The sequence below is a fragment of the Pongo pygmaeus genome, chromosome 11 (genome assembly GCF_028885625.2).
Source record: "Pongo pygmaeus isolate AG05252 chromosome 11, NHGRI_mPonPyg2-v2.0_pri, whole genome shotgun sequence".
In the NCBI taxonomy this organism is placed as follows: domain Eukaryota; kingdom Metazoa; phylum Chordata; class Mammalia; order Primates; family Hominidae; genus Pongo; species Pongo pygmaeus.
This window is the reverse complement of record NC_072384.2, coordinates 70,259,587-70,285,399: the sequence shown is the minus strand read 5'-3', so window position 1 is coordinate 70,285,399 and position 25,813 is coordinate 70,259,587. Positions and strand designations below refer to the sequence as shown.

General features: G+C 41.3%; 1 protein-coding gene and 1 long non-coding RNA gene across 4 annotated transcripts in view; one reads left to right on the top strand and one right to left on the bottom strand.

The window, feature by feature from the left end:
- Positions 1-25,813, top strand: part of LOC134737739 (uncharacterized) — a 75,156-nt gene that overhangs the window by 35,408 nt on the left and 13,935 nt on the right. The gene's annotated exons all lie outside the window — the stretch shown is intronic.
- The window catches only part of MYO3B (myosin IIIB), a 485,003-nt gene continuing 479,986 nt past the window's right edge, over positions 20,797-25,813 (bottom strand). For 2 of the 3 annotated variants that reach the window (XM_054476982.1, XM_054476984.1), the window contains 3 exons: positions 24,206-24,312; positions 23,789-23,835; positions 20,797-22,960 (listed from right to left, as the gene is read on the bottom strand). In XM_054476982.1, coding sequence (XP_054332957.1) covers positions 22,822-22,960; positions 23,789-23,835; positions 24,206-24,312 — 293 coding nt within the window. In that variant the 3' untranslated portion in view covers positions 20,797-22,821. The remainder of the gene's footprint in view (positions 22,961-23,788; positions 23,836-24,205; positions 24,313-25,813) is intronic. The other variant, XM_054476983.2, reaches the window with a different exon arrangement.

The window sequence follows — 25,813 nt, the reverse complement described above, 5'->3', positions numbered from 1 at the left end:
TGTAGAATGTGATGTTTTCATAACAAGTTGTTGCTTTTAAAAATGCCATATGGTATGCAATATGATACAACTTATGTTTTAAAGTCTTGTATATGCCTGAAAAAGAAACTGTTTTTTTTTTTTTTTTTTGAGATGGAGTCTCGCTGTTTTGACCAGGCTGGAATGCAATGGTGCGATCTCGGCTCAGTGCAACCTCCACCCTGCAGGTTCAAGCGATTCTCCTGTTTCAGCCCCCAAGTAGCTGGGACTGCAGGTGCGTGCCACCACGTCCAGCTAATTTTTTTTTATATTTTTAGCAGAGACGGGGTTTCACCATTTTAGCCAGGATGGTCTCGATCTCCTGACCTTGTGATCTGCCTGCCTCAGCCTCCCAAAGTGCAAAAGAAACTGTTTAACAGTAGAATTAAGTAGGGAAGAAAGAGAGGTAACTTTTTACACTTTGGTATTATTTCAATCTTTTATAATAAGGATGTAGACTTTTAAAGTCATATTCTTCTGGCCTTCACATCTTAGCTCAAATGTCTCTTGCTCTGATCAGACCCACCTGGACCACCCTGTTAAAATTGCAATCCACCCTCTGTTCTCCCTTCTTTCCATGATCCTTATTAACTTCAAACATACTTAGAGTGACTATACAATTTATTAATCAAATATGACCCTTCTGAGAGTGAAAGGGGTCATCAACCTGGGATGAGGGAAGCCAGGGCAATGTCTACAGTCTGAGGCTATCTGAAGCAAACTAGGATGTCTGGCAACTTTAGACACACCATGTAGTTGAGTTTTTCATTATGCTTACCAGTCATCCCCCCAACCTAAATTGAAGCTTCACAGGAGTGAGAAGGCAGAGCTTTTTATCTGTTTGGTTACTGACATATTCCAAGGGCCGGAGCAGTGCTTGGAACTAATAGGTCGGAGATTCATTGAATGAATGAGTATATGAATGAATGAATGATAAAAAAATTCATTTTGGAAAAGATGTTATGTAAATGTGAAGGAATGTTTTAAACTATCCCATACGGTGCCAAGTCTTTGCCACATCAAGACATTGTGTTGAGTGTTCTGCACATAAAAAGAGCACGCTAAATATTTCCTTGTTAATTGGTTTGAGATCTGATGAATTCTCAGAACAGAACCCCATCCCTGTTAAAATGAGTAACTCAAATATATTTAAAGTCTAATAGTAATGCTATTTTTGGTTGGCCACCCTGGACTGATGTGCTGCTATTTTCCTTCATTAGGATGGGTAAGTGAGGGTTGATTTATTGTATAGTAACATAACACGTTCAAGTGTTCTGTATCCCCTTTCTGCCCACTTGGAGAGCTATTGTCACCTTTTTTTTTTTTTTTTTTAAGAGACAGAGTCTTGCTCTGTTGCCCAGGCTAGAGTGCAGTGGTGCAATCATAACTTACTGCAGCCTTGAACTCCTGGGCTCAAAGGATCCTTCTGCCTCAGCCTCCTTTAGTAGCTGGAACTACAGGCATGTACCAACATGCCCAGCTTATTTTTAAATTTTTTGTAGAGATGGGGGTCTCACTATGTTGCCCAGGCTGGTCTCCAACTCCTGGCCACAGGCAATCCCTCTACCTTGGTCTCCCAAAGTGTTGGGATTACAGGTGTGGGCCACCATGCCTCACCCTATTTTCACTTTTAAGGAGAAATTATCTGCATTTTAACATTTTCTCATATAGTTTTGTTTTTGGCATGAATTAAAATATTAATGTACAGACAGCCTTCCCACATGGTGTGATTTCATATTCTTCCTACTGTTTTTTTGCCCATTAGGTATTAACCAACAACTCTTGATGAATTAGTTCCTGCATAGTCTCCACTTAATTTTCTCACTTTGCCATCTATCTATGTATCTATCTATGTATCTATCTATGTATCTATCTATGTATCTATGTATCTATGTATCTATCTATCTACCTATCTATCTGTATGTATCTGTCTTGACACCAATATGTATTTTTCAGTATAATCAGGAGGGAAATAGGAAAGACTGTGCTTCAGCCGTTTTTTTTTGTTTGTTTGTTTGTTTAGACAGGGTCTTGCTCTGTCACCCAGGCTAGAGTGCAGTGTTAGGATCATGGCTCACTGCAGTCTTGAGCTCCTGGAGCTCCTACCTCCACCTCCTGAGTAGCTAGGACTGTGGACATGTACAACCACACCCGGCTTAAACATGTATTTTTATACTGCTCTTTCATTCATTGCTCCCCATTATTTTGGTGCAATTTAAAAGCTGTTTTGGTTATCCTATAAAATAAAACAACTATTGAAGTCAACTATTTTCTTTCTTGAAAGCCCAGGTGGTACTTGCACTTACCTTAAAAAATGATTTAAGATTTTAAAATGACTTCATCATCAAATGCCTTTTGTTTAACATAGCAAAGGAAGTATTTCTCATTAGCAAAATGTTTTCAGTGATGTGTGGGAAAGATAGTGTTTAGAGAAAAGCAAAGGGCATAGGAGAAAAGTTGGAAACTTAAAAGGGTGAGCGAGCAGAAAGAGGAGCAAGAGAAGGAGCTGAGGAGTGGCCAGGAAGAGCTGTGTTGAATTGAACATCTGATTTAGGTTTAGTTGATCGCTGTCTCATGTAGATGGCATGAGACTGGAGGGCAAGGATATTTATTTCATCTTTCTGTCTAAAACATCACAGAATATGTAGGAGTGTGGGGACAAAGTTAAGTTAAGAAGACAGAAAGAGAACCTGCCCAAGGATAGAAGAGTGGTCAGTGGAGCAAAAGGCTTCTGAGAGCAGCAGGATGAGGAAGAAAGGGACCCCTGGGTGTCAGTCTGTTTAGGCAACACAAGAACAGGATAGAGAGATTGAGGAAAACTACTTCTTGCAATAGGGGTAATCGCATATATCATCTGTAATCATTATTAAGAAGTTAAGCTTCAGGGATAATTTGGAAGGAGATTTCTATTTCAGGGATAAATTCGCCAGTCTTGTTAACCTTTACAGATCAAATGTGATATATACATATATCACATCTGGGATATATATATGTATATATGGAAATGTCTACAACAGAAATGTAAACATTTTCCCTTCTCTGCTTTTTTCAGCAACCTTTCTTATCCATGAGCTAATGCCTAGTCCTGCCCTGCATCTGGCCTTCAGTCTTTGTTGTTGGTGCTGCTGCTGCTGCTTTTATTGCTTGGTTTTTAGTCCTACAGCCCTTCCCATATGATAAAAGGGAGAGAGGGGTGGGAAGAGACAGGGAAGCTGGAGAGAAGAGGGTGGGAAGAAAGACCCACTCCAAGGTAATTTTCTGTCACTCATCATGGTGCTTTAAGGGCTTGAGTTTTAATAAACTCCATTATAATATTAGCCACACTTGTTTAAATCAATGTTTTAATTAATTTAAAGTTAAAGGCCTGTACATTAATTCATAAATTCATAAATATTTCAACAGGGGTTCTCATACTTTTTTGTGCATGGAAATCACTTTGGTGTATAGACTTTCCCTCACCCCACTCCAGAGGCCCTGATTCCCCAGGTCTGGGTGGGCCCAGGGAAAGGTCTACCGTATGGAGCACTGCAGGCAGCTCTGATATACTGAGCTGGGAGGCTCTTGGAGAAACATCAGCTTAGCAGTCACTATTTTTACCCCTTCTGCCCTGGATCAGGTCCCAAGAACCTCCTCTCATCTCTCCTATTTCTGAAGAAGAAAAGGTGGCTTCTGCCCCCAATACTTCTCTCTGCCCTCCAAAGCTGAGAGGGACAATCCAGTTTCTGTGACCAGCCCCGCCCCATCTCCCCCATCCCTTTCTTGAATTCTTATGGCTTTCTCATACATATCCTGGAGCTAAAAGTGGCAGGCTCCTTTTTAGCTCTAAATGGGATGGAAAAAGTGGGCACTATCACTGAGGGAACCGTATTAGTTAAATATGATGGGACATTTTGACCCCCTGGAGCCAAAGCCATCAAGAAAAAGTGGGTAATGCCTCTGATGTCCTTGCAGGAAGTGCTTTTTCCCTGTGATTTTTGTGTGAAAATATCATCAAGTAGACAGCTCAATATTTATCAGAAAAATCAGGGAAAACTTGTGTAGTGTGGCTTATTTTAGCAAGAATGTGGGATAAAATGAAACACAAAATAATGTAAGGATTATAGCTGGAGACATGAGTTTAACCCAATTCCTGGCATAAAGTAGGTATTCAGCATATATTTGTTGAATAAATGAATATATATATATATTTGTTGAATAAATGAATATATATATATATATTTATTTATTTATTGAGACGGAGTCTTGCTCTGTTGCCCAGGCTGGATTACAGTGGTGCGATCTCGGCTCGCTGCAAGCTCCGCCTCCCGGGTTCATGCCATTCTCCTGCCTCAGCCTCCTGAGTAGCTGGGACTACAGGCGCCCGCCACCACGCCTGGCTAATTTTTTTTTTTTTTGGTATTTTTATTAGAGACAGAGTTTTACCATGTTAGCCAGGATGGTCTCGATCTCCTGACCTTGTGATCCGCCCGCCTTGGCCTCCCAAAGTGCTGGGATTACAGGCGTGAGCTGCCGCTCCCGGCCTGAATATGTTTTTAATAGGCCCAAGCCCTATTCCTAGCTGTATAATATAGACATATGAGACGCACAGATAATTTCTATTTACACCTCTTCAGAGAGCTGTGACAGTTTTTAAAATCTCAATTAAGCTGCTATTTGGTCACAAGATTACCTACCATGATTGTCAGGAACCTACAGCTACCCAGTCACACGGACAGTTATTAGTCACTCCTAGCCTGACCCAAAATGTGTAGGTTAGTCGGCAGTTAGTCATTAATAAGATACTGCTGAGGCCTCAGAGAACTTTTGAATCTTGTAGTGTTCGGCTGAGAATGGTGTCTTGTGATAGCTGGCTTGTATGTATTAATATTGGGGAAAAGATGTGAATTTGCTAATAATTAAAGTTGTTAAGTCATTCAGACATATTATACATATGGAAACTAAAGATGTTGGAATAGTAATAGGTAACCAGAGAATCCCAGTATACTGAATAGATGCCTCATTGGTTTGATGATTACTGATGGTATAATCCAAGAAGACATCCACATCCAGGAGTGAATGTAGGATGCTGGATTTCAGGACATAAAATCTTGGGATTTTTGTGGTGATTCAGAAAAAGCCAGTGAAGTTAATCCTAGGCCCCGTGGAGAAGCCCAGTGCCCTTATTCAATAGATGAGGAAACCACAGCTTTGAAAACATTCTTTCCCTCTAGGCTCCTTCACTCATTTTTTCTCCTCTTGCATGGTGAGCTGTAAAGCGTTTCACACTGTCTTCCCTCTTCCCACAGTTATTGCTTGATACAGGGGCCAGTAGTTAGGATAACCTTACTGGCTCATATTCCATAGTCCCATTCATATAATATTAATCCTGTAACTTAAAAAAAAGGCAACAGAATCATATTATCAGGCTTCTGATAGTGGTCTAAGAGTCTTTTTTTTTTTCAGTTTCCAAATGGTTATTTTATCAGATTGTTTGAACATTTAATTTATCCTGTTTGCAATCCAAAATAGTTACCTGAAGTTTGCTGTTTTCTGTGTGTGTGTGTTTACTTTTATTGTATATGTATTTTTCTAAACTCTTTGGCACAATTTTCTGGGGGCAGTCCAAGAGTCTTTTACTAAGCCAAATTTATATGGTGTTCCCCCCAAAATTGTTAGAAAGGTGTTAGAAAAAAGTTTTTCCTCCATTTCTATCATTAGTAGTCTAGACTAGGGGTTGGCAAACTTTTTCTGTAAAGGGCCAATAGTAAATATTTTAGGCTTTGTAGGCCATAAGGTTTTTGTCTTAACTACTCAACGCTACTGTTGTAGTGTGAAAGCAGCTGTGGACAATATGTAAATGAATGGGTGTGACTGTGTGCCAATAAAACTTTATCTATAAAAAGACACTTTGGAGTTGGGTACAGAGGCAATCAATATGGTCCCAGCTACCTGGGGGGGCAGAGGCAGGAGGATAGCTTGAACCTAGGAGTTTGAGGCCAGCCTGGGCAACATAGTAAGACCCTCATCTCTAGTAAAAAAAAAAAAAAAAAAAAAAAACATGCCAGGAGCGATGGCTCACATCTGTAATCTCAGTACTTTGGGAGGCTGAGGTGGGCGGATCACCTGAGGTCAGGAGTTCGAGACCAGCCTGATCAACGTGAAGAAACCCCGTCTCTACTAAAAATACAAAATTAGCCGGGCATGGTAGTGCATGCCTGTAATCCAAGCTACTTGGGAGGCTGAGGCAGGAGAATGGCTTGAACCCAGGAGGTGGAGGTTGCGGTAAGCCTGGATCATGCCATTGCACTCCTGCCTGGGCAACAAGAGTGAAACTCCATCACCAAAAACAAAATAAAACGAAAGAAAAAAATATAAAACCAAAAACACTGTGGTTCCGGAGCTTTGGCCCACACAGGTGGTAGTTTGTGAACACATAACATTGAGAGATGCCACTTCCCTGCATGGCCAAGATGAGGAACAAATTTTGCATGTAAGTAATTAAGAAAGTTGAAGGGCCGGGCGTGGTGGCTCACGCCTATAATCCCAGCACTTTGGGAGGCTGAGGCAGGCGTATCACCTGAGGTCGAGAGTTCAAGACCAGCCTGACCAACATAGAGAAACCCTGTCTCTACTAAAAATACAAAATTAGCCAGATGTGGTGGCACATGCCTGTAATCCCAGCTATTCAGGAGGCTGAGGCAGGAGAATCGCTTGAACCTGGGAGGCAGAGGTTGCGGTGAGCCATGATCGCACCATTGCGCTCCAGCCTGGGCAACAAGAGCGAAACTCCGTTTCAAAAAAAAAAAAAGAAAGTTGATAATATTTATTTTATTCCCTGGATAGATTTACTATTGGGTTGCTGGGGAGAAGCCCAATGAGTTATATGCTTGAATTTTTGGTCTGAATGTTCTTTGAATGAAAGCAGAAATGATCGCTAACCAAAAATAAAGACACTGTTAATTTAGAGTTATACTTGCACAATAGTTGGGTAACTGCCTGAGTTTTTCAGTTTAGTTTCTGAATGTCAGAACTACAGCCAGAACTGACAGAGAAATTGTCTTCTGTTTTTCCTGCTTTCCTTTATCCCTGCAGGTTTTCTTTGCTGGTTAACGTTCTTCCTGCTTTGTGTCTCCATCTGCCTTTGCAGTACATGCCCTAGACTTCTTATTGCCCACAGATCCCCAACAAACTTGCTTATCCCGGTTCATTGGTTCATTGTCTCAGGACCAGCTCTCATCTGAGGCACTAATTACAACCGAAGCATAGATTGTAATAATAATTTTAGGCATTCTTCTTTGGGAAAAAAGATGGCTCAGAGTGGTCTCCAAAGAGAAGACTCACATCATTTCCCCCATTGCCTTGTTAATTGTCAGCAAGAGATCAGGAATTTCTCCACAAGGCTCTGTAAAGGCTAGTTCATGCTGCCTCAAGACCTTTGATAATTGTGTAAACTATTAATAATAGTTGTCTAAAAGATTCAGACTTCTTTCTACCTCTGCCTCCATTGCACCTTTAGCAATCTGGTGTCTCCACAACTTTCTTCATGGAACCACCACCAGGCCCCTTCTGTAGGCTTCTTATGGAGGCTGAAGGTGTCTACATGGCAGCATAAAGTAGTAATTAAGGACTCTGGAGTCACTGCCCAGGCTCAAATCCCTGCTGCAAATTGTGAGGTCTTTGGTGAGTCACTAAATTGCTCTACACCTCAGTTTCTTGTAAAAATGTTACTAACAATGATAAAAACATTTATCTAATAGGTTACTTGTGAAGATTAAATGAAGCAATAGGGTAAAGCCAGAGCTTGGTACACAAGTACTCAATACATGTCAGTTATTGTTATTCTCAGATAGAAATGAGATAAAAGCATCAGCACTTTTTTTTTTTTTTTTTTTTTTTTTGAGATGGAGTCTCACTTTGTCACCTAGGGTGGAATGCAATGGCGTGATCTTGGCTCACTGCAACTTCTACCTCCCGGGTTCAAGCGATTCTCCTGCCTCAGCCTCCCAAGTAGCTGGGATTACAGGCACGCACCAGCACGCCTGGCTAATTTTGTATCTTTAGTAGAGACAGGGTTTCACCATGTTGGTCAGGCTGGTCTTGAACTCCTGACCTTAGGTGATCCACCCGCCTTGGCCTCCCAAAGTCCTGGGATTACAGGCGTGAGCCACCATGCCTGGCTCGGTATCAGCATAATTTATATTGAGCTATATTTTGGTTGCTCTAGCTACGAGCAGATTGCCATTTAACCATTAGCATTCCTTAAAGACACTGAAAAACAGGCTCCTTGGCTCCTGCAAGGAGCATGGTTTAGGAATCTGACCCACTTGGATGTGCACATTGTTCCTCCCTACTAGCTCTCTGACCATGGTCAGGTAACATTGCTTTACTGAGTTTACCATTTATAATTTTTACCTATGTACAGCTGGTATGGACAGTACATCATGGGAGAATGCCAGTGAAATGGCAAGTTCTTGTTAAATATTTTTATTTTAATAATGGTCTTGGATGTCCTCAGTTTATATCTGCAAATATCTGTGGAGTTCTTGCAAGGCATTAGGCCAGGTATCAATATCTTACAAATTGGGAGAATTAGTTAGGGAAATATTTCTGGAGAGAAGAACATCTTCTTTCTTTGTTTCTTTTCTTTTTTTTTTTTTTTGAGATGAAGTCTCACTCTTGTTCCCCAGGCTGGAGTGCAATGGCGCGATCTCGGCTCACTGCAACCTCCGCCACCCAGGTTCAAGCGGTTCTTCTGCCTCAGCCTCCCGAGTAGCTGGGATTACAGGTGCCTGCCACCATGCCCAGCTAATTTTTGTATTTTTAGTAGAGACGGGGTTTCACCATGTTGGCCAGGCTGGTCTTGAACTCCTGACCTCTGGGGATCCGCCCACCTCGGCCTCCCAAAGTGCTGGGATTACAGGCGTGAGCCACCGTGCCCGACAGAACATCTTCTTTCTAAGCAAGCTGTCTGTTCTGTGTGCAGACAAGGCTGGTCTTGGATAGTATATCATTGGCAGTTTGGTCCAACGAGCTCAGAATGCAGAAAAAATCAACCTAGATTCTTGACTCTGTTAGTGGCTCTCTGGATCTCTGTCTTGTCCTGTAAAGAGTGGATTGGCCTACGTATTTTCTACGGATTCTTACTGTTCTAAAACATAGGCTTTGTGTGTATAGGGCAGTGATATGGCATTACTTATGTGTCTACACTGATCTGGCAAGAGGCATCCAACTGTCTAGTGTTGTCAAGGAAATGTTAGTTGGTCGGAATAGTTTCTTTGCTTTTAACATTGCAGGGTGAGTAGCAATAAGGGTTTTGTCTTTGTGGTTTTATTTGTGTTCCCCTCCTTTTGTTTTGAATGATATGTGGCCCAGTAATATATTAACAGTATAGAAATGAAGAAAACATTCTGCGTGACTCAAAAACTAGCATTTTTTGCTGTCATCAACCAAGGAGCCGGTTTGGAGAACAGTAAATACCAGAAGTTCACGGAAGTGGGAAGCACTACCCAATTAAACAAGTATAGTGTCCGCCCCAACCACCTGCTATATTCACAGGTTGTCGATGGTTTGTGTGCGTCATGTGTAAATGCACAAAATCCTTCCCTACTTTTAACATGAATATAATGAAAACCTGATTTGGCTGGACACTTCAGTAAAAGCAGTCAGACTGGTTTTTACACATAGACACAATCTGAATTGATGACCCGTTCAGTCATTTAACCAATTAACTTGATCAATAACCAGTTAGTGACTTTATTAGAGGTCCTCTGTGCATCAAATAATTCAAACCACCACATATAATTAAATATGAGATTATGAGTTAGTTATGGATACAAACAAAAAACATTTAAGTGAAAACATCTCAGTATCTCTTTAAAATGTCCGTTTCAAACAAATTTGATTTAGGATGAAAATTAATGTAATTCTGTCAAAGCTCCATAGAAAAGTGGCACCATATGCAATTAAAAAGAAAGCAATACCCAAACATTTACTTTAGGGATAGTCTCTGAACTTTGAAATATCTATAAAATGGTATATGTGATATAACTGGCCCTTTCTGTTGGAGGTGATGTTAACTGTCACCAAGGAACTGGTAATAAATACATTATGAAATCCCATAAATCAACATTAGCAAACACAGCCCTCAGCAAACTATCTTTCGATGACTACTGTAATGATTAATAAGAATGTGAAGTCCAGTTAATACACTGATTTTTCACTCTTGAACTTCGTCTAGTTCATTAACATAGAAAATATTTAATCCCTCCCATCTTCAATCTAAACCTTAATCCTAATCCTTCTCTTCAGTCTCTGATCGTTTCCATCCTAAAAATCTGGCCAATCCCACAACCCCCTTTAATTACCTTTCCATTTCTTTCCTTCCTTCTGCCACCAAGTTTCTGGAGTTGTCTGAGGCCACAGGAAACTAAAGTGACTGTCCTAATCACGCAGTTAAAAAACTGTGGAGCCAGATCTCAACCCATTTCTTCTGCATGGCATCATCTTTAATGTATCCTTCCTCCACCCCTTCCTTCTGTAGCCCATGCTCTCCGGTATGTAAAGTGATGTCTTTGCACGATGTGTTGGTCTCAAGCCCCTCTCTATTCTCCTATCATTACTCTAGCTTACTAATTGATCTCTAATTGATCTTCTAATGGATCTCCTTGTCTCTTGCTTCTCCCCTTTACACAACTGCCAACAAGCCCTCTTCAAATTTCAGCTCTGTTTATGGCATTCCTCTGAACAAAATCCCCCGTGGCTTCTTATTGTTTACTAAATAGAGTCCAAACTACTTACTGTAGCATTCAAAGTCTCCCACAGTCTACTTCTTCAGTTTTACCTTTTATTTTTAGTTTGACTATGCTCTATTCAAAACGACAACAGGGAGCGGGCGTGGTGGCTCACGCCTGTAATCCCAGCACTTTGGGAGGCCAAGGCAGGTGGATCACCTGAGGTCAAGAGTTCAAGACCGGCCTGGCCAACATGGTGAAACCCCGTCTCTAATAAAAATAAAAAATTAGTTGGGCGTGGTGGCGGACACCTGTAATCCCAGCTACTCAGGAGGCTAAGGCAGGAATCGCTTGAACCCGGGAGGTGGAGTTTGCAGTGAGCTGATATTGCGCCACTACACTCCAGCCTGGTTGACAGAGTGAGACTCCATCTCAAAAACAAACAAAAAACAACAACAACAAAAAAACACAAAATGACAATAGGGCCTGAAGTTTCCTATTTCCTCAGTCTAACTGGGCTTTTCCAGGGCACTTAGTTGTTCCGGTTGCACAAGGCTGCTTAGAATGTGGGGCAGGAAGGCTGTCTCTAAACCTCACCAAGGGCTAGCCCAGCAGTCTTGGTGACCCGCTTGATGGAGTGCCAGTTTGTCCGACTTCTGGCCATTTCTGCTGCACTGACCATTCAAGATTCAACTTAAATACTAATTCCTTCATGAAACATTCCTTTATGCGGCCTCCTCTCATCTTACCTGCTTTGCCATTTCTTATTGTAAATGTCTATGCATGTGTCACATCTCCCCTTCTATGTTGTAAGCTCCTGGAGCAGCTCCACAACAGTGTCTTAAAACAGTAGTATCTGGTTGGGCGCAGTGGCTCATGTCTGTAATCCCAGTACTTTGGGAGGCCGAGGCGGGCGGATCACTTGAGCTCGGGAGTTCAAGACCAGCCTGAGCAACATGGTGAAACCCCATCTCTACAAAAAAATACAAAAATTATCTGGGCATGGTGGTGGGCGCCTGTAGTCCTAGCTACTAGGGAGGCTGAGGTGGAGGATTGTTTGAGCCCAGGAGGTGGAGGTTGCAGTGAGCTGAAATTGCACCGCTGCACTCCAGCCTGGGTGACACAGTGAGACCATGTCTCAAAAACAAACAAACACAAACAGAAACCTACAGTAGAATCTGAAGAATTGTCATGAGGCATGGCACAAATAATTTATTCTTAATAACAGTTCCAAGTACTTTGGCTTTACTGTAAAAGGGGGAATTATATGGTATATGAATAATATTTCAAAACAGTTGTTATAAAAATAATAGTTCAAATCCTAATATTTATTTGTTTATCTATTTTTTTGAGACAGGGTCTCATTCTGTCTCCCAGGCTGAAGTGCAGTGGTGTGTTCATAGCTCACTGCTGCCTTGGCCTCCTGGGCTCAAGCAATCCTTCCACCTCAGTCTCCTGAGTAGCTGGGATTACAGGCACGTGCCACTATACCGGATAATTTTTAAATTTTTGTAAAGACAATCCCACTATGTTGCCTAGGATGGTCTTGAACCCCTGGGCTCAAGAGATCGTTTTGCCTCAGCCTCCCAAAGTGCTGGGATTACAGGCATAAGCCACCATAACCCAGCCTGAATCCTAATATTAACGAATGATTTTAAGTTACTTAAAAATAATTTTAGGCCGGGCGCGATGGCTCACGCCTGTAATCTCAGCACTTTGGGAGGCTGAGGCGGGAGTATCACGAGGTCAGGAGATTGAAACCATCCTGGCTAACATGGTGAGACCCCGTCTCCACTAAAAATACAAAAAATTAGGCAGGTGCGGTGGCGGGCGCCTGTAGTCCCAGCTACTCTGGAGGCTGAGGCAGGAGAATGGCGTGAACCTGGGAGGCGGAGCTTGCAGTGAGCCGAGATCGCACCAGGGCACTCCAGTCTGGGCGACAGAGCGAGACTCCGTCTTAATGATAATAATAATAACAATAATAATAATAATAATTTTAAGCAGGACCTGGTACAACATGGCAGATATAGCATGCACACATTTATCTCAATTTCTCCGGAATTTTCTCCTCAGTTTCATCTTTAATCCCAATACTTTGGGAGGCTGAGGCAGGAGAATCGCTTGAGCCCAGAGGTTTGAGACCAGCTTGGGCAACATAGTGGGATTCTGTCTCTACAAAAATTTAAAAATTGGCTGCTGTGGTGGTACATGCCTACAATTTTAATCACAACAAATAAGAACAAAAGAGAATAAGCTCAAAATAGTGATAAGACTGGAAGAGGAACTGATCAAGAGAAGGCAGATTTCAACGTATTTCTGGAAGATGGCAAATGGAAAGAAGAAGATACTTGCTTTTAGTAATAAAGAAATAGGTGATTCAAATTGGCCTCCTCTTGAAAATTAGGACAAAATTAAAAATATACCTTATTGTAGGCATTGGAGAGCTAGCACGAGAGTAGGGAAATGTTGAACCATGGTCTAGTAGAAAACAAAATTCTTTTTTTCTTTTTTCTGATATGGAGTCTTGCTCTGTCGCCCAGGCTGGAGTGCAGTGGCACGATCTCAGCTCACTGCAGCTTCCACCTCCCGGGTTCAAGCAATTCTCCTGCCTCAGCCTCTCGAGTAGCTGGAATTACAGGCGCATGCCACCATGCCCGGCTAATTTTTGTATTTTTAGTTAGTAGAGATGGGGTTTCACCATGTTTGCCAGGCTGGTCTCCAACTCCTGACCCCGTGATCTGCCCGCCTCTGCCTCTCAAAGTGCTGGGATTACATGTGTGAGCCACCGTACCCAGCCAGAAGACACATTCTAAGAGGAGAGTTCTGGGAGGCATTTGCCCATTCCAGAAGAGGTAACTAAGAAGCTGTGAGGCTGAGCAGTGTGGGGCCAACAGGACAAAAGTTGAAGTCTTAAATATCTACCCCTCAACACACTTGCACTTTGACTTAGGATCACAAAGAGCTGCACTGTAGGAGATAGTGAACCAGAGAGTGAACTGCTCTTAGAGGAACTGCAGGCCAGTTTCAAATCATTACAGCTCTGAAGTTGGATTAAAGTGATCCTGACTTACTCATGCCCCCAGCAAATATAACTATATTACTATTTTATGGAGGAATGGAATATTATCCTGGGCCTCCAATTATCTTTACAAATAATTTTGCAAATGCAATTTCCAGCATGCAATAAACAAATAACCAAGAAAGTAAGAAAACATGAATAAGAACCACATTATAGTAAAAATGCTAAAAACCAAAGGAAGAGAAAACCTTAAAAGCAGTCAGGGAAAAAGACTGATTATCTTCAAAGGAACAACAACTTGACTCACAGCTGACCTTTCAGCAGAAACAAGGAGAACTAGAAGATAATGAAGTACAATCTTTAAGGTGATAAGAGAAAATAACCACCAATATAGAATTCTGTACCCATCAAACACATCTTTCAAGAATGACAGTGAAATAAAGACATTTTCTGTTAAACAAAAGCTTACGGCAGCAGAGTCACACTAAAGGAAACACTAAAGAATGTTCTTTAGGTAGAAGAAAATTGATCCCAGAATAGCAGGTCAATGTGAGAAGAAATGAAGAGTAATGTAAACAATAATAATAATGTCTTATGTGACTTGCAATAGCTACAAAATTAAATATACCACAACAATGGCAAAATAAGAAGGAATATATGTTATATGTGTGTGTGTGTGTATATATATATGAACACACATATATATGAACACACATATATATATGAACACACACATAGAAGTATAGATAATGTTTTGAGGTCCTTCAATTCTGGAATTGTCTAGGTAGAGAGTAAAAATACAAATCATATTAGGTGACTATTATTGGATTACTATTATTGGATAAGTTAAGGATGCATACTGTAATTTCTTGGGTAGCTACAAGAGAATGATGATAAAAGTGTTTGTATGCACCTAATAATGTATTACAGTTTTAAAGTGTACTAAAATTTGACAAAAATTGGCTGGGCACTGTGGCTTATCCCTGTAAACCCATGTAATCCCAGCACTTTGAGAGAATGAGAGGGGAAGGATTATTTGAGCCCAGGAGTTCAAGACCAACCTGGGGAACAAAGTGAGCGTCCTGTCTCTACACACACACACACACACACACACACACACACACACACACAATTAGCTGGGTGCAGTGGCGTGTGCCTATAGTCCCACCTACTTAGAAGGCGGAGGCAGGAGGATCTCTGAGCCCAAGAGTTTGAGGCTGCAGTGAGGTATGATTGCACCACTGCACTCCAGCTATAAAGTCTCAACAAATTTCAGACTTGAAATCATTACTGAATTGTTCTCTGTTCGTAATACGAGTAAGCTAGAACTCAATAACAAAAAATAAGTGACAATCAGCATCACAAATGATAAAGAGGATCTTACAATAGGTTGTACAATATTAAAAATATCTAGCCCTGTGATTTGGTTTGATTCAAAGAATGTGGTGGAATTGTCAATGTAGCACTTCTGAGAATAAAGAGACCTCTCTCTCTCTCCCTTCCCTTCTTGGAGACTCTGCCACTGCCACTGGGAATAATAGCAACTTGGAGCTTGAGACCATGTAGAACAGAACTAAGTTAGCCCAGCTGTCTCTGCTGTGGCCCCAAGTATGTGAGAAACCCAGCCAAAATCAACAAAGCTGCTTAGCTGACTTGTAGCTAATTGCAGATGCACAAGTGAACCCTGGCAAGACTAGCTCAAATCAGTAGAAATACTCAGCCAACCCCTAGACTTGTGAGAAATATGTAGTTGTTTTGGGTAATGTAGTAATAGCTAAATGATACAGGCAATAAGTCAAGAAAAAACAAGGTATAAAGATGAAAAAGAAAAAAAATCGATAGTTATTTGCAGATGGTAAAATTGTGTATACGGAAAATCCAAAGGTATCCATAGATAGATTATTAGAATTAATGAGTTGTGGATCTCAAATGCTAAAAATCAACTGCATTTCCATATAACAGAAACAAATAGAAAATAACTAAAAAAAACCTTTCAAATAACATCAAATCATATGTGGCACATAGAAATAAAACTAACAAAATCTGTGCCAAAATTCTCATGTAGAATTATAAATCACTGGCCGGATGTGGTGGCTCATGCCTGTAATCCCAGCACTTTGGGAGGCCGAGGTGGGTGAATTGCTTGAGTTCAGCAGTTTGAGACCAGCCTGGGCAATATGGCAAAACCCTGTCTCTACTAAAAACACAAAAAATTAGCCGGGCCTGTGGCGTGTGCCTGTAATCTCAGTTACTCAGGAGGCTGAGGCAGGAGAACAGCTTGAACCCAGGAGGCAGAGGTTGCAGTGAGCTGAGATCACGTCACTGCACTCCAGCCTAGGTGACAGAGTGAGACTCTGTCTCAAAAAAAAAAAGTATAAATCATTATTTAGAGACAAAAAGGAATAAATAACTAAATAAATGGAAGGATATGCCATATTTATGGATCGAAAAAGTCAATATTGTAAACATGACGATTCCTTTTAAATTCACTTATAAATTCAAGATAATTCCAAAGAAATCCCAATAGTTTTAACAGTATTATTTAGAGACACAGTCTCATTCTGTCACTCAGGCTGGAGTGCAGTGTACAATCCAGAGCTCACTGCAGACTTGACTTCCTGGGTTCAAATGATCCCCCCACCTCAGCCTCCCAAGTAGCTGGGACTACGAGTGCACACTACTATGCCTGGTTAATTAAAAACATTTTTTTGGCTGGGCATGGTGGCTCACACCTGTGATCCCAGCACTTTGGGAGGCCGAGGTGGGAGGATCACAAGGTCGGGAGTTCAAGACCAGCCTGGCCAACATGGTGAAACCCCATCTCTACTAAAAAATACAAAAATTAGCCGGGTGTGGTGGCAGGCACCTGTAATCCTAGCTACTCGGGAGGCTAAGGCAGGAGAATTGCTTGAACCTGGGAGGTGGAGGTTGCAGTAAGCCAAGATTGTGCCACTGTACTCTAGCCTAGGTGACAGAGCCAGACTCTGTCTCAAAAACAAACAAAAAAACACTTTTTTTTTTGTAGAGATGGGGTCTCACTATGTTGCCCATGGTGGTCTCCAACTCCTGGCCTGAAAGGATCCATGCTACTATGCCTGGCTAATTAAAAAAAATTATTTTTGTAGAGATGGGGTCTCACTATGTTGCCCAGGGTAGTCTTCAACTCCTGGTCTGAAGAGATCCTCCTGCCTTGGCCTCCTAAAGTGCTGAGATTACAGGCATGAGCCACCATGCCTGGCCCTCCAACAGCTTTTGTTTTTCAGAGGTTGACTGATTCCATTATGTACATAGGGCCCAGACTAATGGGAAGTTTCTTCTGGAGAAGAAAAACAATGTTGGAGGCCTTGTGTTGCCATATACTGAAGCCTATTATAAAGGTATAGTATTTAAGACAAGGAAAAACAAATCAATGAACAGAATAGAGAATCTGGAAACAGACCCATGAACACTTGACTTACATAAATGGTACTATTTTAGAGCAGTAAGAAAGTAATGGCCTTTTTATTAAATGGGGCTGAGACCATTGAATAACCCTATAGAAAACATGAAAATTGACCCTCACTGCACACCATTCACAAAATCAATTCTGGAGGGCTGAGGAGCTAAATGTGAAAGGCAAAACAATAATGCTTCCAGGAGATTCTAAAAGCAAGTATTTCTGTGGCCCTGGGGTAGGAAAAGTTTTTTGTTTGTTTGTTTGTTTTGAGACAGAGATTTACTCCGTCACCCAGGATGGATTGCAGTGGTGCAATACAGTTCACTGCAGCCTTGACCTCCTGGGGCTCAAGCAATCCTCCCACCTCAGCCTCCCGAGTAGCTGGGACTACAGGTGCATGCCACCACACCCAGCTAATTTTTGTAGTTTTGGTGAAGACTGGGTTTTGCCATGTTGCCCAGTCTGGTCAAGAACTCCTGAGCTCAAGCAGTCTGCCCACCTTGGCCTCTTGAAGTGCTGGGATTATAGGCGTGAGCCACCAGATTTCTTAACAGACCATAAAAACGCACTAATGAAAAAGGAAAAGCTGGGTGACAAAATAATCTGTACAACAAGCCCCCATGACATGAGTTTACCTATGTTACAAACCTGCTCATGTATCCCAGAACGTAAAATAAAAGTTAAAAAAGGAAAAGATTGATAAATTATACCACATTAAAACTACATACTTTTTTCTCATCAAAGGCACTTTAAAAGAATGAAAGCGTAAGCTGCCTAGCGGAGAAAATATTTGCAATACATATAACTGACATGTAATGTGTTTCTTCACATTAAAAGAAAAAATGGTTAAACTAATTCAAAATGGTCATGTTATAAAAGTTATCTAAGTTGGGCACAAAATACATAAAATGTGCCCAGTATCATTATTAATGAGGGATATATAAGCTATAATCACAGTGAGATTCTGGGATTCAGCACCGCATCAGAGTCCCCAGATGACAGGCGAAGAGTTGGCAAGAGTTGGTAAGAATGCAGAACAATGGGAGCTCTTTTATATGACTAACAGGATTGTAAACTGGTATGACTACTTTGGAAAACAGTTTGGCATTCTGTACTAAAGTAAAGATATGTATACCTTATGACTCTGCAACTCTCATCTTAGGTATATAGCCAACAGAAAACCATGCAAAAACAGACACCAAGAGATAGATAGAATAATGCTCATAGCAGCAATTTCTAAAATAGCCCCAAATTGGAAAAAATTCATATTCATTAAAAGTAGAATGACTGGCCGGGTGCGGTGGCTCATGCCTGTAATTCCAGCACTTTGGGAGGCTGAGGCTGGCGGATCACTTGAGGTCAGGAGTTCGAGACCAGCCTGGCCAACATGGTGAAACCCCGTCTCTACTAAAAATACAAAAATTAGCCAGGCATGGTGGCAGGTGACTGTAATCCCAGCTACTTGGGAGGCTGAGGCAGGAGAATCACTTGAATCCGGGAGGTGGAGGTTGCAGTCAGCCGAGATCACACCACTGCACTCCAGCTAGGGTGACAGAGTGAGACTCAGTCTCGAAAAAAAAAAAAAAAAAAAGTAGAATGACTACATCAATTATGTCATATTCTTCTACTAGAATGCTACACAGACATGAAAATGAGCAAACTACATTTGCGTTCCATGACATAGGTGAACCTTGCAAATGCAACATTGAATGAAACAAGACCTAAAAAATTATTTACTGTAGGATTCCATTTATATAAAGTTCTCCAAACCTAATTATGAGGCAAAACCTAACTATAGTGTTTAGGAATGCATGTAAGTATAAAACTATAAAGAAAATCAAGGAAGTGTTTACCAATAAAGTCATGAGAATGTTTATCTTTGGGGAGGCACAGACAGGAGCGGTAATTGGCAAGAGCCTGGAGAGAGGCTTCTAGGTGCTAACAATGCTCTGTTCTAGATGGGAGGATGGTTACATGGGCGTTGATTTTCTGATAATTTATTGAGCTCAATCTTCTGATTTGTGCCCTTTTCTAGATATGTATTATATTTGAAAAGAAAGTTTGGGCCGGGTGCAGTGGCTCACACCTGTAATCCCAACACTTTGGGAAGCTAAGGCAGGTGGACTGCTTGAGGCCAGGAGTTTGAGACCAGCCTGGGCAACATGGCAAAAACCCATCTCTACTAAAAACAGAAAAATTAGCTAGGTGTGGTGGTATATGGCTGTAATCCCAGCTACTCAGGAGGCTGAGGCATAAGAATTGCTTGGACCCGGGAGGCAGAGGTTGCAGTGAGCCGTGATTGTGCCACTGCACTGCAGCTGCAGTGACAGAGCAAGACTCTCTGTCTCAAAAAAAAAAAAAAAAAAGAAAAAAAGAAAAAGTTTAAAAAAAGTGGATGAAGGCATCTCTGCAAATGACCAAAATGGAAGAAGCAGCAGCTCAAAATATGAACACTAAATGTCTGCAGTGGAACTTTTAAAAAATGTTCTACTCCCAGAATCATTTCTGTTTGACTTGACATTGTTCAGTCTGCTGGTTTTCTTATTTTATTTATTTTTATTTTTTTTGAGACAGAGTCTCACTCTGTTGCCCAGGCTGGAGTACAGTGGCGTGATCTTGGCTTGCTGCAACCTCCACCTCCCAGGTTCAAGCGATTCTCCTGCTTCAGCCTCCCTAGTAGCTGGGATTACAGGCATGTGCCACCATGCCTGGCTAATTTTGTATTTTTAATAGAGACAGGGTTTCTCCATGTTGGTCAGGCTGGTCTTGAACTCCCGACCTCGGGTGATCCACCTGCCTCGGCCTCCCAGAGTGCTGGGATTACAGGCATGAGCCACCGTGCCAGGCCAAATCTACATTTTTCATAAGGGGGAGATTAAATATTGTCTAAAATGACAAATCAAGAAGATAGAAGCAAATTATTCAGAGGCACACTAGCAACCATTAGAAGAATTAGAAATAATTTTAAACAGTGATTGCTTCCTGGAGAGAGGCACACGGAGAAGAAGACTGCTCTCCACTATAAACCCTCTGGACTATTTGATTTTTGTCATGTGCATATTACTTTGATAAATCTAATAAAAGTTACAAGATTCCAGGTTGCATCATTCTCATCTACTTGGTTTAAGAATTGCTTTTTGAGGCCGGGCACAGTGGCTAATACCTGTAATCCCAGCACTTTGGGAGGCCAATTCCGGCGGATCACCTGAGGTTGGGAGTTTGAGACCAGCCTGACCAACATGGAGAAACCCCGTCTCTACTAAAAATGCAAAATTAGCTGGGCGTGGTGGCACATGCCTATAGTCCCATCTACTAGGGAGGCTGAGGCAGGAGAATCGCTTGAACCCGGGAGGTGGAGGTTGCAGTGAGCCAAGATCATGCCATTGCACTCCAGCCTGGGAAACAAGAGTGAAACTCTGTCTCAAAAAAAAAAAAAAAAAAAAAGAATTGCTTTTTGAGTTTGTGGCACTGTGACTAGCCCAAGAATAATGTCTACAGTCTGTCTTCTCTATACTGTGACTGAAAGTGAACATCATTTCTAAAGTACTCTTAGGAGTACAGCTGTATTAATGACTTAATTATGCAGAGCTTCTGGATTATGATTCCACAATTACTTCTGTTTTCTTTTTAAGTTTATTTATAGATATATTTAAATGAGAAACAAGCCAGGTTTAGAATTACATTGTGCACAGACAAACAGGGAGTTATGAACATTTCCATTCAACAATTTGAAAAGCAGCTAATATTATCAAACCAAAAGTAGACAATCAATGACAAAAGTGAAACTTCCAAAAGCACTCATATATTAATAGTAACATGAAAAATTTATATATTCTATGCATTATTTTTTAAACAATAAAATAAAATTTATCTGCATTTTTTCTGCTCTACTTATAAACATTACCTTTTGGGTGAAGTTCAGCTATTGAAAAATTGGCTATATTTATTTTACTTGTAAAATTATAATTTCTGAGATCTTTAAATGCCTCATTTCATTATTCATCTTCATAAAAGGCCTATTAATGTGCTCCCTTTCAAAACTCTGATAAGATTTTTCAAGGTTACTTCTCTCAAAATTTAGGTATCTTCTTGCATACTATCTTTTTTTTTTTTTTTTGAGACAGAGTCTTGCCCTGTTGCCCAGGCTGGAGTGCAGTGGTGCGCTCTCAGCTGACTGCAACCTCCGCCTCCCGGGTTCAAGTGATTCTCCTGCGTCAGCCTCCTGAGTAGCTGGGATTACAGGTATGCGCCACCATGCCGGGCTAATTTTTGTATTTTTTTTTTTTTTTTAGTAGAGACAAGGTTTCACCATGTTGGTCAGGCTGGTCTCAAACTCCTGACCTCATGATCCGCCCATCTTGGCCTCCCAAAGCACTGGGATTACAGGCCTGAGCCACCGCACCCGGCTTTTCTTGCATACTATCTACCACATATTTTAGAGTAAGAAAAATATTAAGAACATCTGTTCTACAGAAATGGTCTTATAGAGCTTCTTTGTTTTTGATTACATCACACAGCAATTTGTCGTGTTTTATATAAAGTAGGTGCTCAAAAAAGTTTGTCATATTGAATCATGTTGAGTATTATATTATCTAATATCATTACAATAGAATTAGCCCAAACGAGTGAAAAATCAGAGGTTATAGTGTACGAAAAGTGACTAATCATATGTAACATACAATTGAAAGTAACATTCCTGTCAGATATGCTTGTGTAACTTAGTTAAGTCTCTCCATGTATTCTACATTCACTAGATATCCCCTCTGCCAGGCCCTGTGCTAGGCTCTGTGCACACAAAGATGGACAAGATCAGGTCCTTCCACTGTAGCCACTGATAGCCTCATGGAGTTATTTGACCAGTGAATGGAGAGTTACAGAATAAAGTGACCTGGACTTTCCCTGTCACCAAAGTGACAGGTCCAAACTTTCCCTCTCATTCCTTTCTTTTCATTACTAAAGTAGTGTGGGTGTCTTGGCAAGGTGAAATAAAGAGACAAAGGCTTTCTCAGCATAACAATTCACAAGAGAGGGGTTATTTGCCTTGTAGAAAGAATCTGAAAGATTTATGCCTATCTGCCTAAACACAGGCAATTATCCTGTTCTAGGAGATCTTGGGGCCAATCCTCCAGGATGGGGCACTCAGCAATGGAGCCCTGACTCTGGGGAAGGTGGGAGTGATAGAAAAGCCCAGCAAAGGTGGGAGGGTGGAGAAGAGTGCAGGAAAGGAACTCCTGGGTCTCCACTGGGACAGATTCTGAATGGATTGAAAAGTAACTTGATAGGAAAAATCAAGAAATATTATCAGTGTCCATGATTAGACTGGGGTGAGACTGTTATCTTCCTAGACACTGGGGGCATGAATGACTGTTTATACTGTTGTAAAGCTGTTCTCAGTGTCCCACAGGGCCCCATGGGATGAGAAAGGAAGGGAGCGTCCAGCTCAGGCTGCACAACAGATATGGGAGAGTGGTGGAGATAGGATAAGATGTTTTGGAATCTGCAAGTTGTTCAGTAAGGTTCAGGCATGGACCATATGTCCAAAGAAGCTGACCCCATATCAGTGCTTTCTTCTGCAATGACAGACAGTCAATTACCATGAATGTTCCTACTCTGGACAGATTTGGGGTTAGGAAGTACAATTAATGTTGAGCAAAAGAGTCTCCTTTTGAGGATGAAGAAAAAAAGGAAGGGTGGGCTGAGTTGTTCTCCTCAGGGATACAGTCCACTGGTGACAGAGATTTGTAATATTCATCTTCCCCATCAAGTACTTTGATTTGGCTGCAACAAAGAAAACAACAGGATTTTCAACAAAAAAGAAAACAAATGTTACAATCATCACTGGGGCAGCTAAAATCATGTGAGTAGATGGAACAGGGTTGGGGTCCAACACCGGAGGGGAAGGACAGCTCCTAGGTAGTTCAGGGTCTCCCAGTACAGAGGTACCAGGGTCTGATCTACAAAGCCCTTCACCTTTGGGTCACGCACTGATAATGGGTCCAGTTTTGTGGTGTCTGGAAGTTGTGGTCATATTGCAACTTGCTTTATGGGATTGAACTCTGTCTCCATCTGGTTCCCTCTAGATGAGAAAGTTTTCCTCCTGACCTCCCCCAGTTCTCTAATTATTACCATTATGTACTTCATTGCTATTCTCAATTGAGATGCTAACAATGAAATGAACGACAAATTCCTTACTATCCTCTATCTAACCAGTTGGGCATGTTTCTCCTTGTCCATGTTTTTAAGGCCCAGGGGTAGGATAATGTGGAGGAAGTGGCCTATTTGTACTTTGTAGAGTGCTCTTATTTGTGGAAGGAGAGTTTTATATAACCCACTACATGTCTCTAATTATGAAGAAAGTACAATTCCCTGGAATAATTATGAGAAATAACATTTGCCCTTAGGTGACAATTTCAACCTTTTTGGACAGAATAGATTCAAGTTTTGTATACTTGCTACTGTGAAAAGTAATTTCCAATGTCAATAAGAGTGGCAATATCTGGATTGCATATTTTTAGAAGCCTCTCTGGAAAGTTTTGCATTTTCTGTAATATCACAAAGGACCCCTTCTGTTTACAGTTGCTTAGAACTAAGAAGACAGATATTTACCCAAGTTTTCTTGGCTTCCTCTTGCTCCCTTGATATTCTAGAGTTCCCTGTGGAGAGGGCCAAGAACACAGTCAAAGCAAAGCAGCAAGTCGTTAATTTTTAATTCAAAGTGATTTTGTGTTGAATGCAAGCAGATGCTGATAATATCAGAAGTCACAGCATAATTTTTTTGATCAAAGGGCTCAAGTGAGCCTGATGAAGCATGCATCTTGCTCATCTTTGATAAACCACATCAATTATTCACCGTGAAGGCAGACATCCTGACATGAAAGCAACAGATAAAGAGCCTAAGCACATGTTCAAGACAAGAGCATGAGGGTGGGGGTGGGGCTGCAGGGGCTGGAACAGGTAGTAATAACAGAATTATTAACTGGAAACAAAGCCAGTGAAACAGCTTTATGGCCACTTTGAACTCACATTTAACTGGTTATAGTACATGGTGTCCTCAGGGCTACTCAGCATTTTGGGCTGCTGACATCGTCGGCGAGGTGTTCGATGCTTCTGTGCAAGACCATTTTCTGAACCTGAAAAAAGAGCAAAACTTTGCTGTAAACTGTCCGAGGTGTTGGGAAAATTAAGTGAAAAATGGCTGTTCACATAAATGCACTTAGTATAAACTGTGTCCTATTTTAATGGGCATATTAAAAGCTTTACTAATATTAGGAGAAATGCCATCCTAAAAAATACACACAGATTGCTAAGTGTAAACAGGGGCCACTGTCTGTAACCTTGCATTCAGCTTTCTGATCTGAAACAGCGGTCCAGGGTGACAGAAAGCAAGTTGCTGTTTCCACATTGGTGAAGTATAAATTGGTGGTCAGCATTTATAGAGTAGGGTGCCCTTAGTGGGATGACTATGTTAGGACAACCAAACTAATCTGGGATTGTTTGCACCACATCCTGCAGTGAGAGTTCAAAAACATCTGGAGCACACATACTCTTGGGGAGATGAGAAGCAAACCTTTTGGTGGGATACATTTTGTCGGGGGGGAAATGGCTCGAGCTAAAATTTACTGAAATGCTTTGAACAATACCACTGATGCATGCAGTCTTTGGAGGTAATGTAAAGAAGGAGAAAGGATGATTGCACGATTACATGAAGCAGTCTCTCCCTGTTTGACCTGATTTCAGAACTCTGGACCAAGAGTGCACTGGAGATTAAGAAACCACGAGTCAGAAGAAGTCACAATTCATGGCTGGGCGCAGTGGCTCATGCCTGTAATCCCAGCATTTTGGGAGGCCGAGGTGGGTGGATCACGAGGTCAGGGGTTCGAGACCAGCCTAGCCAACATGGTGAAACCCCGTCTCTACTAAAAATACAAAAATTAGCTGGGTGTAGAGGTGCACACCTGTGATCCCAGCTACTCGGGAGGCTGAGACAGGAGAATAGCTTGAACCCGGGAGGCGGAAGTTGCAGTGAGCCAAGATCGTGTCACTGCACTCCAGCCTGAGCGACAGGGTGAGACTCCATCTCAAAAAAAAAAAAAAGTCATAATTCATTTCCTTTCCAAGCAAATGATTTTATGGATCTACTGTCCTTTTGGCTCTATATCTGAATCAGGATTCAGCAGTTCTAATTTCTTGGCAACACACACACACCTCTGTCATAGAAAATTGTCCATGAATGTTGTTGTTATTTAGAGAAAAGCTATCACTATCCTGGAGGACAGAGTGTTTATTATAAACTATTCATTAAAAAGAGTTGGAGATTTTACTTGGAATCATGTTTTAACTTCACCAGAGATTTCCAAGATTTAAAAAATTCTGGGGGAATTTTTAAAGTAGAGGGTGACTTAACAAGGTCCATTATTAATAGCAAAATATTTGTTCCCTAAGCATAAAGTTTTGTATCTTGATTTTTCTTGAATTGGGACATATCTATATTTGGACAAGACTATCAGAACCCAGCCTGGCCAACATGGTGAAACCCCATCTCTACTAAAAATACAAAAATTAGCTGGGTGTGGTGGCAGGTGCCTGTAGTCCCAGCTGCTTGAGAGGCTGAGGCAGGAGAATCACTTGAAC